The sequence below is a fragment of the Pseudophryne corroboree genome, chromosome 11, assembly GCF_028390025.1.
Source record: "Pseudophryne corroboree isolate aPseCor3 chromosome 11, aPseCor3.hap2, whole genome shotgun sequence".
Classification (NCBI taxonomy): Eukaryota; Metazoa; Chordata; class Amphibia; order Anura; family Myobatrachidae; genus Pseudophryne; species Pseudophryne corroboree.
This window is the reverse complement of record NC_086454.1, coordinates 41735667-41754792: the sequence shown is the minus strand read 5'-3', so window position 1 is coordinate 41754792 and position 19126 is coordinate 41735667. Positions and strand designations below refer to the sequence as shown.

At 49.7% G+C, this 19126-nt stretch overlaps 1 protein-coding gene across 3 annotated transcripts in view; it reads left to right on the top strand.

Annotated features, from left to right (window-relative positions):
• Positions 1-19126, top strand: part of SCUBE2 (signal peptide, CUB domain and EGF like domain containing 2) — a 139048-nt gene that overhangs the window by 25165 nt on the left and 94757 nt on the right. For all 3 annotated transcript variants that reach the window (XM_063944069.1, XM_063944068.1, XM_063944067.1), the window contains exon 5: positions 14489-14614. In XM_063944069.1, coding sequence (XP_063800139.1) covers positions 14489-14614 — 126 coding nt within the window. The remainder of the gene's footprint in view (positions 1-14488; positions 14615-19126) is intronic.

Here is a 19126-nt window from a genome sequence, read left to right as displayed (position 1 = left end):
TGTCCGGGCCGCGCCCACCAAATGACGCGTTGACGCCCCCCCCCCCCCAACAACCGCCGCCATCAGTCACCTTGTGGCCACATCCCACATGGTGAAGGGTCGCAAATGTGCGCTATGGCCAGTGCGCGTGCGCAGACCCGATGGACGCGGCCGCTGCATGCGAACGCAGCGGCTGCGTCCATCTCTGAATAAGGCCCATAATGCAGCTGGTACTACTTCCTCTTTTCAACCTTGTTGTAACAATGTTGCTGCTCTTGAAATAAAAAATGTGAAAAACATATTTAACCCTTATGGTTCCCCTGTTCTTTAACGTAAACTCAAATTTATCTTTGAAAAGCGATCATAGGGCCTAATTGAGATGAGCGGATTCGGTTTTACTCGGATTTACCCGGTTCTCAAAACGGCATCTGATTGGCTATCCAAAACACGTGACATCCGTGAGCCAATAAGATGCCGTTTTGAGAACAGAGTAAAACCGAGTAAAACCGAATCCGCTCATCTCCTCATCTCAGTTTCAGACCAGATTTTCAGGAGGTCTGCGATCAGATAGCCACCACCCATAGAGAGTGAAAACAAACCCGCCTCGTGCAAGTGTGCGAATGCATGCGTACGCAGTGCGAAAACTTCACCAGACAGCGGACAAATCCGTTCGCAACTCACTCACCATGGAATGATTTATCCAGTCTGTGCAGTGTGTGCGTTGCCCAGGACTTACTCCTACAGTGCTTACAAACAGGCTGATCGGGGCCGGAGCTGACGTCACACACCCGCCCTCAAAACACTTGGGAACGCCTGCATTTTTCCTGACACTCCCAGAAAACACCCAGTTACCACCCACAAACATCCGCTTCCTGTCAATCACCCTGCATTCACCTAGCGATAAAAAAAAAAACGCAGGATTTTTTCACAGTTTGGCCTCGTGCCTGTGCATTACTATCCGTACGCATGCGCCGTCATTCGATAATCGGCTGCTGTGCGATTTCGCACAACAGCGATCCGGTCTGAATTAGGCCCATGGGGCAGTATGATAATTGCAAGGGCCATTCCAATGGTCAGGTGGGGTAACGCAGGGTAAATGCTCAATGGCACGTACTGTAGATGCAAATAGCATCGTGATCGCCACTCGGGATCAGGGATTGAATCTTTAAAATCCTGTTTATGCTTCCACAACATGGCACCTGTTTGTGCTGAGAGCAGCAACATTGTTGCAACAAAGTAGAAAAGTAAAGGTAGGGCTGCGATTTTATTGTAGTCAGCAGGAAAGAAGAGGAGGGGGGGGGGGGGGGGAAGGTGAGGGCCCAATCACAGACCACCGCAAACATATTCCGTTTCTAAATGTCCCACTTAATTACCTATTGCAGTAACCTGGTCTGAAATAATTGATGAATATAGGTGGTCATTCCGAGTTCTTCGCTAGCAGTTTTCGATGAGGCAAAAAAACGGCACTTCTGCGCATGCGTATGTGGCGCAATGCGCGCACGCATCGTACTATTACAACAAAGGATGTAGTTTCACACACGGTCTAGCGAAGCTTTTCATTCGCACTGCTGGCCACATAGTGATTGTCAGGAAGAGGGCGTTTCTGGGTGTCACCTGATCGTTTTCAGGGAGTGTTCGAAAAAACGCAGGCGTGCCAGCAAAAATGCAGGCGTGGCTGGGCGAACCCAGGGCGTGTTTGTGACGTCAGGAACTGAATAGTCTGAAGTGATCGCAAGCGCTGAGTAGGTCTGAAGCTTCTCTGAAACTGCACAAAATTTTTTTGTAGCCGCTGTGCGATCCTTTCGTTTGCACTTCTGCTAAGCTAAAATACACTCCCAGTGGTGCGGCGGCATAGCGTTTGCACGGCTGCTAAAAACTGCTAGCGAGCGAACAACTCGGAATGACCACCATAGTGTTTATTCATCGACAGGAGCATAGCATTTTATAACCGGAGGAAGGCGCCTTATTTGCTGGTTTAGGATCACACTTAATACATGTCAGATGAAATTTCCAGCTAATAAGTATGTAGGCTAGAAATGATATTTGCTTATTTTTCCACCAGAAGACAGCAGATGTGTTAATAAGAATAAATTGTAACAATTTGAGGCATGCGAATGCAAAAAACTATTTTGTAGATTCCTCTTTGAATCCGAGTGTTCAGCCAATGAAAATGACCTCGTTGTTACTGTAGTGTGAGTGTGACCTTTATTACCGAGCTGTTTTGTCTACAGACTTCTATTTACGCTATAGATTTATTTTTTCCACCAAGGACAGAATATATCAACATCCCTCAATTTCCAAAGTGCAAACGTGCATTTACGTTGTTACATTCCTCTCCTATTCTGCTGTGATAAACTCCATAACAACAAGTGTTTTGTCTGTGGCGGGAGTAACTCCGCGCATGTTCTAGGAGCCAATTACACCTCCTACGGCTTCTGTTCTGTCTCTCCGTCCTCGCGGATGTCCCAGAATGGCCCCGCCTCCTCCCGGGATCATTGATGGATTACGGCTGGGACAGGTATTAGGAGTTAGAGATCCGTCAGAAGCAGGCTTCCCTTCCCTGTATTCACCACTCAGAATCTTGTACATCTATAGAGACTTGCCCGTAACCCTCCCACAATATAGGGCGTCTCCGTGCGATCTCATTTTCGACACCCAGTGTTTGAAAAATGACAGTTAGGAGCTGATTGGTTGGTACTTTATCTCTCTCCACTTTATGTCTATTCAAAGCTTAGTACATCTGCCCCAGCTTGTGACACTCCCATTATGCGCCCATGAAACCGACCCTCTTTGCGCTCGCTATAGTTCGCCTCCCGGTCTCCACCCTGAAATGCCCAGGGATTGCAAACACCTTCTCTTATTGATGCTGGCTGTACTCAGTTGCAATCACCAACGGACACTTGGGTTCCAGCATGCACAGTAGCAAAGAATCGCCCAACTGCGGGAACATCGATGAATCAAGCCCATAGTTGCATATATCCATAAGTAAACAGGTATCAAGAAGAAAATGTCAAAGGAAATTATTTGCTCAGTAAAACTAAACTAACTGGACAGATAAGGTTAAAAATAAACACACTACAGCTTATATCACTGGTAACATGGCAGACTTAGGGGGTAATTCAGACTGGATCGCTGCAGCGGCATACCTTCTTCCAGGAAGCCCTGGTCCCGGAAGCTAAACTCCTCCTCCCTCCAGTTAATACATCCCACCTGGGATGTCTTACTAAGCAGCTGCCTCTAAAAACTGGGGAAGTCACTCCCACAATATACATGAAAGACAGCAAAAACAAGAAGGAGGCAACGCTGAGATACAACAATAGAATGAACAGTGTCCAAGAGCGATTTAAATTACTCTAATTGTACAATTTATTAATGCAAAAAATGTATGTATAAAAAAATAATAAAGCATAAAATTGCACGCATACCACATAAAGTCAAAACATACTGTATGTTAAGATATTATTACCCAATAGGTAGGTCAGGAACTGAGTATTACGTGGCTGAAGGAGTCCGTTCCAATATTATTCCCCTGTGTCAAAAGAACTTTGATCAAGCAACAATGTTCCTGTATATAAGTGAGAGTCCAGTGGGAGGTAGGTCCTTGTTGGACGAGCTCCTCATACAATACGGTATAGATAGTCCTCCTGTTAGTAGATAACTGGTGGATTCCTCTCCAAGGCTTGGTCAGTGGCTGTTAATACTCAGGGGATGGTCCGGTCCTCTACTCCTATGTTCCCTGACTGTAGTATGAATGCCACTGACGCGTTTCACTGCACTCAGCTTGCAGCTTTTTCAAAGGACACAGGGGGATAGTATTGGAACGGACTCCTTCAGCCACGTAATACTCAGTTCCTGACCTACCTATTGGGTAATAATATCTTAACATATGTGTATGAATTTATTCTTTTAACTTTATGTGATATGCGTGCAATTTTATGCTTTATTATTTTTTTATAAATACATTTTTGCTGTAATAATAAATTGTACAATTTGAGTGATTTAAATCGCTCTTGGAGATTGACAGGCAGAGGCAGTCGCGGGGTGGGAGGGGTCGTGCCAACGGCATTAGAATGCAGTTGGTGGGGCGTGGTATGCAGCTGTTGCAACCCGGGACGCGTCTGGTGGCAGACAGCCAGCGCACATAGGCCGCGTAGGCAGGGAGCTACTCACCGGGTTCAAAAGCATCGCCGCCTTGCAATTCTTTTGCATCCGTGCAGGGGGGGGGTTAGGGCCAGACATGTGGGCGGACTAGTCCTGTGCTGGGCGTCCCCCGCATGTCTGAGTAACCGATCGTAGATGTTCTAAATTTAGCACATCTACGATCAGATCTGAATGATCCCCTAAGTTTGTTTTTCTCAATGATATAGATTTTCACAGAAATATGGCAATGTGTAGTCACCAACTTACAATGGTGTTCAGTCTCAAATTTATCGTATGGAAAACAGAAAACCGTTTTTCTAACTTTAGCTTTTTACTTGCTTAAATTACTTCAGTAAATCAGCCCTGAATCGTGGATATTATATGCGTCTGTGATTGAAGGCTTCAGCGAGTTATTTTAACCCTCCAATTAAACTACATTTGCTAAACTAATATTGACAGTATACTTCCACCTCATTCAGTGTAATGTGGGGAAACCAGGAAGCCCGGGGGCGGTTATTGCAGGATCAGGCTATGGCGTGGGTTGGGGTATTGTAATGATATTATTGCAGTGTAGTGTAACTCCACGCATCATTGAACACTATAGCCCCAGTGAGTTGAATCAGTGAGTATTACAAGGTATGAGGGATGAGGGGGGGGGGGGGGGGGACTATGGTCAGGTGGGCTGAGACTGGTTGTCAGCCCAGTGAGGAGCGCCCTGGGATTTGGTGCAATTTGTTGTAGGCCCTCCAGGGCTCAGAGGTCAGCCAGTAGATAATTAAAGGGCATATTAAGTGTAATTTGAGGGCTCAGATTGAGACGAATGTACTTGGCTTGATCAGTAGACGGTGAAGGGAGGAAATGAGGCTGGATGAGAGCAGGTGTTGTGCTCGGAGCACAACTAGAGTTTCTCCTCCAGAAAAACACTGTGGTCTCACTGTATAAACATCTGCAGAGCATCGCAGAGCATAAACCATGGACTCCGACTTACATTCTGCCATTTATCTCCCAGAAAAATACCAAGGCTGTAGCTGTTCTGCATGGAGGAGATAGCAGCGGGGGCTGCACCCTGGTGACAACTGACAGAAGTCCTCCTGCAAATACACTAAAATAAAAACAAAAGAAAGAAAAAACACAGTAAAACAATAAAATAAAAAGTTGGGCAGCCTGGAGACAAAGAGGTATCTGGTCTCTAGGTCGATCGCACTTAGGTCGACACTGTATAGGTCGATCACTATTGGTCGACCTTAAGGAGGTCGACATGGTTTCTAGGTCGACAGGGACTCTAGGTCCACATGTTCTAGGTCACCATGACAAAAGGTCGACATGGGGTTAAAAAAAAAGTATTTTTTGGCCTTTTTCATATTTTACGATCCACGTGGACTACAATTGGGAACGGTATTCGCCATGCGAGGGGACACGGTGCACTTATTGGGGATCTCGGACACTGTACGGAGAAATCGACACCAAAAAAAGTGCAGAAACTCATGTCGACCTTCTGTCATGTTGACCTAGAGTCCCTGTCGAGCTAGAAACCTTGTCGACCTACTTACTGTCGACCGATGGTGGTCGACCTAGATACTGTCGACCTAAGTGTGGTCGACCTTGCATACCACACCCAGACAAAGAGAGGGTAAAGAGAGGGAGAGAGAGAAAATAGATGGTGTCAATCAGGCAGAGGCGATCGCTACAATACAACTGCCTTCGGCCACCCAGCATGCGCCGGCGCACTGCGGCACCGGCGCATGCGCAGAGCCGACCCGATCGCTGTGCTGCGATAAACTGCAGCGAGCGATCGGGTCGGAATGACCCCCAGAGATGGGATAGGAGAAAGGGAGAGATACAGATGAGATAGCTGAAAGGGAGAGAGAGAAATGAGAACGAGGGTGAGAGATAGAGATGGGATTGGTTGGGGAGAGACAGAGGGCCTAATTCAGACCTGATCGCAGCAGCAATTTTTTTCTCTAATGGGCAAAACCATGTGCACTGCAGGGGAGGCAGATGTAACATGTGCAGAGAGAGTTAGATTTGGGTGGGTTATATTGTTTCTGTGCAGGGTAAATACTGGCTGCTTTATTTTTACACTGCAATCTAGATTTTAGTGGATGTGGCGTGTGGGCGGATGTCATGTATGGGTGGATGTGACGTGTGGGTGGACGTGGCGTGAGGGTGGACGCTTGGGTGGATGTGGCATATGGGTGGATGTGACGTGAGGGTGGATGTGGTATGAGGGTGGATGTGGCGTGAGGGTGGACGTGGCGTGAGGGTGGACGTGGCGTGAGGGTGGACGTGGCGTGAGGGTGGTCGTGGCGTGAGGGTGGACGTGGTGTGTGGGTGGACGTGGCTTGGCGTGAGGGTGGACGTGGCATGTGGGTGGATGTGGCTTGAGGGTGGATGTGGCGTGAGGGTGGATGTGGCGTGTAGGTGGGCGTAGCATGAGGTTGGACGTGGCGTGAGGGTGGACGTGGCATGAGGTTGGATGTGGCGTGTGGGTAGACGCTTGGGTGGATGTGGTGTGAGGGTGGTGTGGTGTGAGGGTGGATGTGGCGTGAGGGTGGATGTGGCATGAGGTTGGACGTAGCAAAAGGTTGGATGTGGCATGAGGGTGGACGTGGCGTGAGGTTGAATGTGGCGTGAGGGTGGACATGGCATGTGGGTGGAAGCTTGGGTGGATGTGGCGTGAGGTTGGATGTGGCATGTGGGTGGACGTGGCGTGTGGGTGGACGCTTGGGTGGATGTGGCGTGAGGGTGGATGTGGCGTGAGGTTGGACGTGGCGTGTGGGTGGATGCTTGGGTGGATGTGGTGTGAGGGTGGATGTGGCATGAGGTTGGACGTAGCATGAGGTTGGATGTGGCATGAGGGTGGACGTGGCGTGAGGTTGGATGTGGTGTGTAGGTGGAAGCTTGGGTGGATGTGGCGTAAGGTTGGATGTGGTGTGAGGGTGGACGTGGCGTGAGGTTGGATGTGGCATGAGGGTGGACGTGGCGTGTGGGTGGACGCTTGGGTGGATGTGGCGTGTGGGTGGATGTGGCGTGAGGGTGGATGTGGCATGTGAGTGGACGTGGCGTGTGGGTAGATGTGGCGTGAGGGTGGATGTGGCGTGCAGGTGGATGTGGTGTGAGGGAGGATGTGGCGTGCGGGTGGATGTGGCATGAGGGTGGATGTGGAGTGAGGGTGGATGTGGAGTGAGGGTGGATGAGGCGTGAGGTTGGATGAGACGTGAGGTTGGATGATACGTGAGGTTGGATGAGACATGAGGTTGGATGTGGCGTGTGGTGGATGTGGCGTATTCGTGGACATGGCATGAGGGTAGATGTGGTATGAGGGTGGACGCTTGGGTGGATGCGGTATGAGGGTGGATGTGGCGTGTGGGTGGATGTGGCGTGTGGATGGATGTGGCGTGAGAGTGGACGCTTGGGTGGATGCGGTATGAGGGTGGATGTGGCGTGTGGGTGGATGTGGCATGTGGATGGATGTGGCGTGAGGGTGGACATGGCGTGAGGGTGGACGTGGCGTGTGGGTGGATGTGGCGTGTGGGTGGATGTGGTGTGAGGGTGGACGTGGCGTGAGGGTGGACGTGGCGTGAGGGTGGATGTGGCATGAGGGCATGAGGGTAGATGTGGCGTGAGGGTGGATGTGGAATGAGGGCGTGAGGGTGGACGCGGCGTGAGGGTGGACGTGGCGTTAGGTGGATGTGGCGTGATGGTGGATGTGGCACGTGGGTGGATCTGGCATGTGGGTGGATGTGGCGTGAGGGTGGATGTGGTATGAGGGTGAACGCTTGGGTGGATGTGACGCTTGGGTGGATGTGACGTGTGGGTGGACGTGGCGTGAGGGTGGATGTGGCGTGAGGGTAGATGTGGCGTGAGGGTGGACGTGGCATGAGGGTGGACGTGGCATGTGGGTGGATCTGGCATGTGGGTGGTTGTGGCGTGAGGGTGGATGTGGTATGAGGGTGGACGCTTGGGTGGATGTGACGTGAGGGTGGATGTGGCGTGAGGGTGGATGTGGCGTGAGGGTGGATGTGGTATGAGGGTGGATGTGGTGTGTGGTTGGATGTGGTGTGTGGTTGGATGTGGTGTGTGGTTGGATGTGGCGTGAGGGTGGATGTGGCGTGAGGGTGGATGTTGCGTGTGGTGGATGTGGCGTGTGGTTGGATGTGGCGTGAGGTGGATGTGGTATGAGGGTGGATGTGGTATGAGGGTGGATGTGGCGTGTGGTTGGATGTGGCGTGTGGTTGAATGTGGCGTGAGGGTGGATGTGGCGTGAGGGCGGATGTGGCGTACTGTTGTATGCGGTGTGAGGGAGGATGTGGCGTGAGGGTGGATGTGGCATGAGGGTGGATGTGGCGTGAGGGTGGATGTGGCATGAGGGTGGATGTGGAATGAGGGTGGATGTGGAATGAGGGTGGATGTGGCGTGTGGTTGGATGTGGCGTGAGGGTGGATGTGGCGTGAGGGTGGATGTTGCGTGTGGTGGATGTGGCGTGTGGTTGGATGTGGCGTGAGGTGGATGTGGTATGAGGGTGGATGTGGTATGAGGGTGGATGTGGTATGAGGGTGGATGCGGTGTGAGGGTGGATGTGGTGTGTGGTTGGATGAGGTGTGAGGGTGGATGTGGCGTGAGGATGGATGTGGCGTGAGGGTGGATGTGGTGTGTGGTTGGATGTGGTGTGTGGTTGGATGTGGCGTGAGGGTGGATGTGGCGTGAGGGTGGATGTTGCGTGTGGTGGATGTGGCGTGTGGTTGGATGTGGCGTGAGGTGGATGTGGTATGAGGGTGGATGTGGTATGAGGGTGGATGTGGCGTGTGGTTGGATGTGGCGTGTGGTTGAATGTGGCGTGAGGGTGGATGTGGCGTGAGGGCGGATGTGGCGTACTGTTGTATGCGGGGTGAATGTGGCGTGAGGGTGGATGTGGCGTGAGGGCGGATGTGGCGTACTGTTGTATGCGGTGTGAGGGTGGATGTGGCGTGAGGTTGGATGTGGCATGAGGGTGGATGTGGCGTGAGGTTGGATGAGACGTGAGGGTGGATGAGACGTGAGGGTGGATGTGGCGTGAGGGTGGATGTGGCATGAGGGTGGATGTGGAATGAGGGTGGATGTGGAATGAGGGTGGATATGGCGTGTGGTTGGATGTGGCGTGAGGGTGGATGTGGCGTGAGGGTGGATGTTGCGTGTGGTGGATGTGGCGTGTGGTTGGATGTGGCGTGAGGTGGATGTGGTATGAGGGTGGATGTGGTATGAGGATGGATGCGGTGTGAGGGTGGATGCGGTGTGAGGGTGGATGCGGTGTGAGGGTGGATGTGGTGTGAGGATGGATGTGGTGTGTGGTTGGATGAGGTGTGAGGGTGGATGTGGCGTGTGGTTGAATGTGGCGTGAGGGTGGATTTGGCGTGAGGTGGATGTGGTATGAGGGTGGATGTGGCGTACTGTTGGATGCGGTGTGAGGGTGGATGTGGCGTGAGGTTGGATGTGGCATGAGGGTGGATGTGGCGTGAGGTTGGATGATACGTGAGGGTGGATGAGACGTGAGGATGGATGTGGCGTGTGGTTGGATGTGGTTTGAGGATGGATATGACATTTACACTTTTGCACTATGGCCTCTTCAGGTTTTCCACCTCTTCGCACATTTGTAGGTGAGGCGACTCTGTGGGTGGGTCTGTACCTTGCTGTGTGCTACATGGACCATCTCTGAGCATCAGTGAAAACCAAAAGGGACCTGCACCACCCCTCATCAAGTCCATAGAGTGTCACATTGTTCTTGTGTCTTTCGCAGAGACCCATATTTGTAAACAAATTATCAAAAGGACCAAATGTATTACAGTAGATTACAGTAATATAATAAGCATATAAAATTGGAATTACATTCATATTAATTTTGGGAGGGGGTAACTGAGCACAGTTCAGCGTCTCTGCCTCTATCCCGATGATCGATCTGTCCCCTGACGTACGTTTCTCTAACAGTTGCCCCATGTAAGACATTGCCTTACTGAACCTGACTGGTTGTTGGAGACCCTAACCCGCTAATACTCAACTTTTGACCCTATGATTACAAAGCAGAACGAAACCTTAACACAATCAGGAGACTTTGTGAAGCGTATTTCAGATGCCAAAGTCTTTATTTTATAGGCTGTTACAATGGCGTCTTCAGTTACATGGAGCACTTGGTGTTTTCTTTAGCAGAAACTGAGTATTTTAGAAAAACTGCCTGATGAATATACAAGTTCCCAGCATTTTCCCATATATTTATCCTCGCAGCTCAGAAGCCAACGTCAACTTACAATATTTCCAGCAACCCAATCTGTGGTCATCCTCAGAATACAGACGGTCAACTCTCTAGACAGTGGAGAGAAGCGGGGGCAGTTAGGGAGAATGCACGTATTGTAACAAGGGTTTAAGTATCAGGGAAATGGGTCGGCTTCCCGTGATTTATACACAAGAGCAGTTCTTTAGTGTACGGGAAAGGGATCGACTTACGCTTTGGATCCGACAGGGCTGCGTAACTTCAGTGGTGTCAGGTCAGTCTAAACTCTGTGGCCTGAACTTCCAAGGCTCCTAGTATCTGCATTACATTTACCCTGGCAGGTATGTAACGGGAGCGGAGGATGAGGGGGTTAGAAAGCAATGTGGGTATGGAATCGGATTACAAATGTAACTCGCAGTGCGTGTTCGCCATGAGGACGGTTTGCAGGACGCGCTCTCACTTGATTGGGTAGACGTCATGGAGTGGCAGCAGCAATATCCCGGGATAATATTCACGAGAATGAGGCCCATAAATTCTGCAGGACCTAGATCAGCAAATGGACAGATCACGTATGCATAAAGTGTGCCTTCTTTAATTGTGTACCTTATACTTGCAGTCACTTGCGCTTTGAGAGGCAGGTCAGGGGTGGGGTGACCCAAGTCAGCCACAGGGGGGGATTCAGACCTGATCGCTGCTGAGCATTTTCACACAGCGTGCGATCGGGCACAAACTGCGCATGCACCGCAATGCGCAGGTGCGTCGCACGGATTCAAAGCGGATCACCGCTCAGAAATGGGTTTGTGCGACGGATCCGTTCGCACCGGCGATCGCAAGGAGATTGACAGGAAGAAGGCGTTTGTGGATGGCAACTGACCGTTTTCAGGGAGTGTCTGGAAAAACACAGGCGTGTCCATGTGTTAACAGGGAGTGTTCCTTACGTCAAATCCGGTCCCGGACAAACTGATGTGATCGCAGCGGCTGAGTAAGTCCTGGGCTGCGCAGAGACTGCACAAAATCTGTTTGTACAGCTCTGCTACACATGCGATCGTACACTTGCAGAGCTAAAATACACTCCCCTGTAGGCGGCGACTATCTGATCGCAGGGCTGCAAAAATCGCTTGCTAGCGATCAGGTCTGAATTAAGCCTACAGTCCGTAGAGTTGTGTCCTTTAATTTACATTTTTTTAGAGGTTGTATATCTGCTCATCCCGGAGGCCTGGTATCTTAACTTGATGATACTTATAGTCAGAGATTTTCCCAGGATGCATCTACAGTATATCAGTGGTTCTCCCACTGCGTGCCGTGGCACCCTGGGGTGCCTCGGGCACACTTGCAGGGGTGCCCCGGGTTTGTGGTTCAGGACCAATTCATATTATTTATGGTCAGTGTAATAGGCAAAACCAGTGCTGGTGGCTGCCAGTCACATAATATGTGGACACATAGAAGCAAGTCTTGTCCCTCACCACACAACTGACCCTAAGGATGACATACAGATGGGTCCACATTTATCATGACTTCTTTGCTGCGCCTAGGCACACCATAGTTTATTAACATAAGCCCTTCATCTATTGTTCTCAGCTGCAATACCATACAGAGAACAATACATCAGGGGATTAAGGCCCTCATTCTGAGTTGATCGCTCGCTAGCTGCTTTTAACAGCCGTGCATACGCTAGGCCGACGCCCTCTGGGAGTGTATCTTAGCTTAGCAGAAGTGCGAACGAAAGGATCGCAGTGCAACTACAAAAAAAATTTGTGCAGTTTCTGAGCAGCTCCAAACCTACTCCTAGCTCACGATCACTTCAGACTATTTAGTTCCTGATTTGACGTCACGAACACGCCCTGCGTTCGGGCAGCCACTCCTGCGTTTGTATCTGTCACGCCTGCGTTTTTACACACACTCCCCGAAAACGGTCAGTTACCTGCCAGAAACACCCACTTCCTGTCAATCACTCTGCGGCCAGCAGTGCGATTGAAAAGCGTCGCTAGACCTTGTGTGAAACCACTACGGCCGATGTGAAAGTACGTTGCGCCTGTGCGCATTGCGCCGCATGCGCAGAAGTGCCGCTTTTTTACCTAATCGCTGCGCTGCGAACGAAAACAGCTAACTAACAACTCTGAATGACCACCTAAGTCATGACTGACCTGGCTCAGTTAAATCCTATTAAAGGTCAAGATAAACATGGACCCATCTGTATAAACACAATTTACTTATTGAGAAATTTACAAAGAAATATTAAATTAGGAAACTTTTGGCCTACAGGTGGCGTCAAGAAAATTATGATACTCTAGGGCGTCGTGATTCAGAAAAGTTTGGGAACCCCTGATCAATACATTGATTTACAATTGCATACATTTTAAAGTACAGCCTCGGTGACTTCAGCGTATGGACGATTCTTTTCTTGCAGTGTAATTTAATATTTTACTTTTAACCCTAATATCAAAATCATAATCACCAAAACCAGTTCCACAACAAATAAGACTGCTGCACATTTATAAATGACGTTCAGTAAAAACATATTGATGATTACGTTTTACCTGTTATAAAATGTCCCAACATTACACTGCAGAGTACATAGGTGGTCATTCCGAGTTGATCGCTCGCTAGCAGTTTTTAGCAGCCGTGCAAACGCTATGCCGCCTCCCACTGGGAGTGTATTTTAGCTTAGCAGAAGTGTGAATGAAGGGATCGCAGAGCGGCTACAAAAAAATGTAGTGCAGTTTCAGAGTAGCTTCAGACCTACTCAGCGCTTGTGATCACGTCAGACTGTTCAGTTCCTGTTCTGACGTCACATACACGCACTGCGTTCGCCCAGCCACGCCTGCGTTTTTCCTGGCACTCCTGCGTTTTTCAGAACACTCCCTGAAAACGGTCAGTGGACACCCAGAAACGCCCTCTTCCTGTCAATCACTCTGCGGCCAGCAGTGCGAATGAAAAGCTTCGCTAGACCTTGTGTGAAACAACATCGTTCTTTGTAATAGTACGTTGCGCGTGCGCATTGCGCCGCATGCGCATAAGTGCAGTTTTTTTGCCTCATCGCTGCACAGCAAACGAATGCAGCTAGCGATCAGCTCGGTATGACCCCCTTAGACCAGGGGCAGGCGCTGGATTCTAGATTTTTCTTTTTTAAATGTTTGATTTTAGAATGATTGTTGCCAGCCCATAAAGGATACATAACTGGCATGTAACACGCTATAGCCTGCCCCAAACAAAATGCAGTACAGTATACTATTATATATTTGTATATATTATATGTATATTTAATATATATGCAAACATATACACATTTATATATATTATATATACATATACACTGTATGTCCTCTTTTAAACTAGGGTTGTTCCAAATTCATATTTTAAGATTTAGCCAAGTACCGTTACAAAGGAATCTAATCCCGAACGGAATTTTAGGCCAAATTTGCTTTATATTTAAGCAGTAGGAATTTTAGGGGTAACGCAGATCTGATCGCTGGGCTGCTGATTTTGCTGTCCTGCGTTCAGATAGTCGCCACCTTCCAGGGGGAGTGTAAATTTGCAGTGCAAGTGTGTGATCCCATGTGTAGCTGAGCTGCAAAAATCCACTTTGTGCAGTGTGTGCGCAGCCCAGGACTTACTCCTACAGTGCGTTGAGAACAGACAGATCAGGGCCGGAGCTGACGTCACACACCCTCACTGAAAACGCTTGGGCACGCCTGCGTTTTCCCAGACACTCCCAGAAAAGGGTCAGTTACCACCCACAAACGGCCTCTTCTGTCAATCACCTTGCGTACGCCCATGCGATTGGATTTTTCACACCATCCTCTCGCTGACCGGCGATGCCCGTTGTTGTCTGACGCGCGTGCGCATTGCGGTGCATACGCAAGCATAGTTAGGACCTGATCGCCCGCTGTGCGAAAACGCACAGCAGCTAGCAGCTCTGAATCACCCCCTTTATTAACGGTTATCAGCAGAATCATTGAATCTGTGTCTTGTGCACTAATATATGGTTTAGGTCTGTTTGGCTGTTTTATAAGGATTTGTCCAAACTGGGATCCGTGTAAGAACCCTTAGGTTCAGTCGAATTCCAAAACCAATCCAGAAATGGGCGTATGGCTTCCCTAACGGTCTCCTTTGTGTTGTGTCTTCCAGATGGGCTCAGCTGTATGAACAAGGAGCATGGCTGCGCTCACATATGCAGAGACATCCCAAGAGGCGGTGTAGCGTGTGACTGCAGACCGGGATTCGAGCTGGCAAAGAACCAGCGGGATTGTATATGTAAGTTACTGTAGTGGTCACGCACCCATCGCTGTGTATGTAAGTTACTGTACTGGCCACGCACCCAGCGCTGTGTATGTAAGTTACTGTACTGGCCACGCACCCAGCGCTGTGTATGTAAGTTACTGTACTAGTTATGCACCCAGCACTGTGTGTGTAAGTTACTGTACTGGCCACGCACCCAGCGCTGTATATGTAAGTTACTGTAGTGGTCACTCACCCAGCACTGTGTATGTAAGTTACTGTACTAGTCATGCACCCAGCACTGTGTATGTAAGTTACTATACTGGCCACGCACCCAGCACTGTATATGTAAGTTACTGTAGTGGTCACTCACCCAGCACTGTGTATGTAAGTTACTGTACTAGTCATGCACCCAGCACTGTGTATGTAAGTTACTATACTGGCCACGCACCCAGCACTGTGTATGTAAGTTACTATACTGGCCACGCACCCAGCACTGTGTATGTAAGTTACTGTACTGGCCACGCACCCAGCGCTGTGTATGTAAGTTACTGTACTGGTCACGCACCCAGCACTGTGTATGTAAGTTACTGTACTGGTCACGCACCCAGCACTGTGTATGTAAGTTACTGTACTGGCCACGCACCCAGCACTGTGTATGTAAGTTACTGTACTGGCCACGCACCCAGCACTGTGTATGTAAGTTACTGTACTGGCCACGCACCCAGCACTGTGTATGTAAGTTACTATACTGGCCACGCACCCAGCACTGTGTATGTAAGTTACTGTACTGGCCACGCACCCAGCGCTGTGTATGTAAGTTACTGTACTGGTCACGCACCCAGCACTGTGTATGTAAGTTACTGTACTGGTCACGCACCCAGCACTGTGTATGTAAGTTACTGTACTGGCCACGCACCCAGCACTGTGTATGTAAGTTACTGTACTGGTCACTCACCCAGCACTGTGTATGTAAGTTACTGTACTGGCCACGCACCCAGCACTGTGTATGTAAGTTACTGTACTGGCCACGCACCCAGCGCTGTATATGTAAGTTACTGTAGTGGTCACTCACCCAGCACTGTGTATGTAAGTTACTGTACTGGTCACTCACCCAGCACTGTGTATGTAAGTTACTGTACTGGCCACGCACCCAGCGCTGTGTATGTAAGTTACTGTACTGGTCACTCACCCAGCGCTGTATATGTAAGTTACTGTAGTGGTCACTCACCCAGCACTGTGTATGTAAGTTACTGTACTGGTCACTCACCCAGCACTGTGTATGTAAGTTACTGTACTGGCCACGCACCCAGCACTGTGTATGTAAGTTACTGTACTGGCCACGCACCCAGCGCTGTATATGTAAGTTACTGTAGTGGTCACTCACCCAGCACTGTGTATGTAAGTTACTGTACTGGTCACTCACCCAGCACTGTGTATGTAAGTTACTGTACTGGCCACGCACCCAGCGCTGTGTATGTAAGTTACTGTACTGGTCACTCACCCAGCGCTGTGTATGTAAGTTACTGTACTGGCCACGCACCCAGCGCTGTATATGTAAGTTACTGTAGTGGTCACTCACCCAGCACTGTGTATGTAAGTTACTGTACTGGTCACTCACCCAGCACTGTGTATGTAAGTTACTGTACTGGTCACTCACCCAGCACTGTGTATGTAAGTTACTGTACTGGCCACGCACCCAGCACTGTGTATGTAAGTTACTGTACTGGCCACGCACCCAGCGCTGTATATGTAAGTTACTGTAGTGGTCACTCACCCAGCACTGTGTATGTAAGTTACTGTACTGGTCACTCACCCAGCACTGTGTATGTAAGTTACTGTACTGGCCACGCACCCAGCGCTGTGTATGTAAGTTACTGTACTGGTCACTCACCCAGCGCTGTGTATGTAAGTTACTGTACTGGCCACGCACCCAGCGCTGTATATGTAAGTTACTGTACTGGCCACGCACCCAGCGCTGTGTATGTAAGTTACTGTACTGGCCACGCACCCAGCGCTGTGTATGTAAGTTACTGTACTGGCCACGCACCCAGCGCTGTGTATGTAAGTTACTGTACTGGTCACTCACCCAGCACTGTGTATGTAAGTTACTGTACTGGTCACGCACCCAGCACTGTGTATGTAAGTTACTGTACTGGTCACTCACCCAGCGCTGTATATGTAAGTTACTGTACTAGTCATGCACCCAGCACTGTATATGTAAGTTACTGTACTGGCCACGCACCCAGCGCTGTGTATGTTAAGGCCCATACACATTAGACGATGTCGCTCTGTGAGCGACATCGTCTAACGTTTCCCCCTCCCGGGCCGGCCGGTCGGCGGCCGCCTGTACGCACTGAGCGATATGACCGCTCATATCGCTCAGTGACGTCACGCCCCCGCCAGCCCTGCATGAAGGTCGTGGACGACAGTCCACATCCTTCATGCATGCCCTACCGACAGCGACGATCGTTGCCGACCCGCGGGGCCGCGCATCGGTCGTCGCTGGCGGCATACACACTTAACGATATAATAAGCGACGTCGCTCAAGGAGGGGGAAAATGAGCGACGTCGCTCATTATATCGTTAAGTGTGTATGGACCTTAAGTTACTGTACTGGCCACGCACCCAGCACTGTATATGTAAGTTACTGTACTGGCCACGTACCCAGCGCTGTGTATGTAAGTTACTGTACTGGCCACGCACCCAACACTGTATATGTAAGTTATTGTACTGGCCACGCACCCAGCACTGTGTATGTAAGTTACTGTACTGGCCACGCACCCAGCACTGTATATGTAAGTTACTGTACTGGCCACGCACCCAGCGCTGTGTATGTAAGTTACTGTACTGGCCACGCACCCAACACTGTATATGTAAGTTATTGTACTGGCCACGCACCCAGCACTGAGTATGTAAGTTACTGTACTGGCCACGCACCCAGCGCTGTGTATGTAAGTTACTGTACTGGTCACGCACCCAGTACTGTGTATGTAAGTTACTGTACTGGCCACGCACCCAGCACTGTATATGTAAGTTACTGTACAGGCCACACACCCAGCGCTGTGTATGTAAGTTACTGTACTGGTCACGCACCCAGTACTGTGTATGTAAGTTACTGTACTGGCCACGCACCCAGCACTGTGTATGTAAGTTACTATACTGGCCACGCACCCAGCGCTGTATATGTAAGTTACTGTACTGGTCACGCACCCAGCGCTGTGTATGTAAGTTACTGTACTGGCCACGCACCCAGCGCTGTATATGTAAGTTACTGTACTAGTCATGCACCCAGCACTGTGTATGTAAGTTACTATACTGGCCACGCACCCAGCGCTGTATATGTAAGTTACTGTACTAGTCATGCACCCAGCACTGTGTATGTAAGTTACTATACTGGCCACGCACCCAGCACTGTGTATGTAAGTTACTATACTGGCCACGCACCCAGCGCTGTGTATGTAAGTTACTGTACTGGTCACTCACCCAGCACTGTGTATGTAAGTTACTGTACTGGTCACTCACCCAGCACTGTGTATGTAAGTTACTATACTGGCCACGCACCCAGCGCTGTATATGTAAGTTACTGTACTGGTCACGCACCCAGCGCTGTATATGTAAGTTATTGTACTGGCCACGCACCCAGCGCGGTGTATGTAAGTTACTGTACTGGTCACGCACCCAGCGCTGTATATGTAAGTTATTGTACTGGTCACGCACCCAGCGCGGTGTATGTAAGTTACTGTACTGGCCACGTACCCAGCACTGTATATGTAAGTTACTGTACTGGCCACGCACCCAGCGCTGTGTATGTAAGTTACTGTACTGGCCACGCACCCAGCACTGTATATGTAAGTTACTGTACTGGCCACGTACCCAGCGCTGTGTATGTAAGTTACTGTACTGGCCACGCACCCAACACTGTATATGTAAGTTATTGTACTGGCCACGCACCCAGCACTGTGTATGTAAGTTACTGTACTGGCCACGCACCCAGCACTGTATATGTAAGTTACTGTACTGGCCACGCACCCAGCGCTGTGTATGTAAGTTACTGTACTGGCCACGCACCCAACACTGTATATGTAAGTTATTGTACTGGCCACGCACCCAGCACTGTGTATGTAAGTTACTGTACTGGCCACGCACCGAGCGCTGTGTATGTAAGTTATTGTACTGGCCACGCACCCAGCACTGTGTATGTAAGTTACTGTACTGGCCACGCACCCAGCGCTGTGTATGTAAGTTACTGTACTGGTCACGCACCCAGCGCTGTGTATGTAAGTTACTGTACTGGTCACGCACCCAGCACTGTGTATGTAAGTTACTGTACTGGTCACGCACCCAGCACTGTGTATGTAAGTTACTGTACTGGTCACGCACCCAGCGCTGTGTATGTAAGTTACTGTACTGGTCACGCACCCAGCACTGTGTATGTAAATTACTGTACTGGTCACTCACCCAGCACTGTGTATGTAAGTTACTGTACTGGTCACTCACCCAGCACTGTGTATGTAAATTACTGTACTGGTCACTCACCCAGCACTG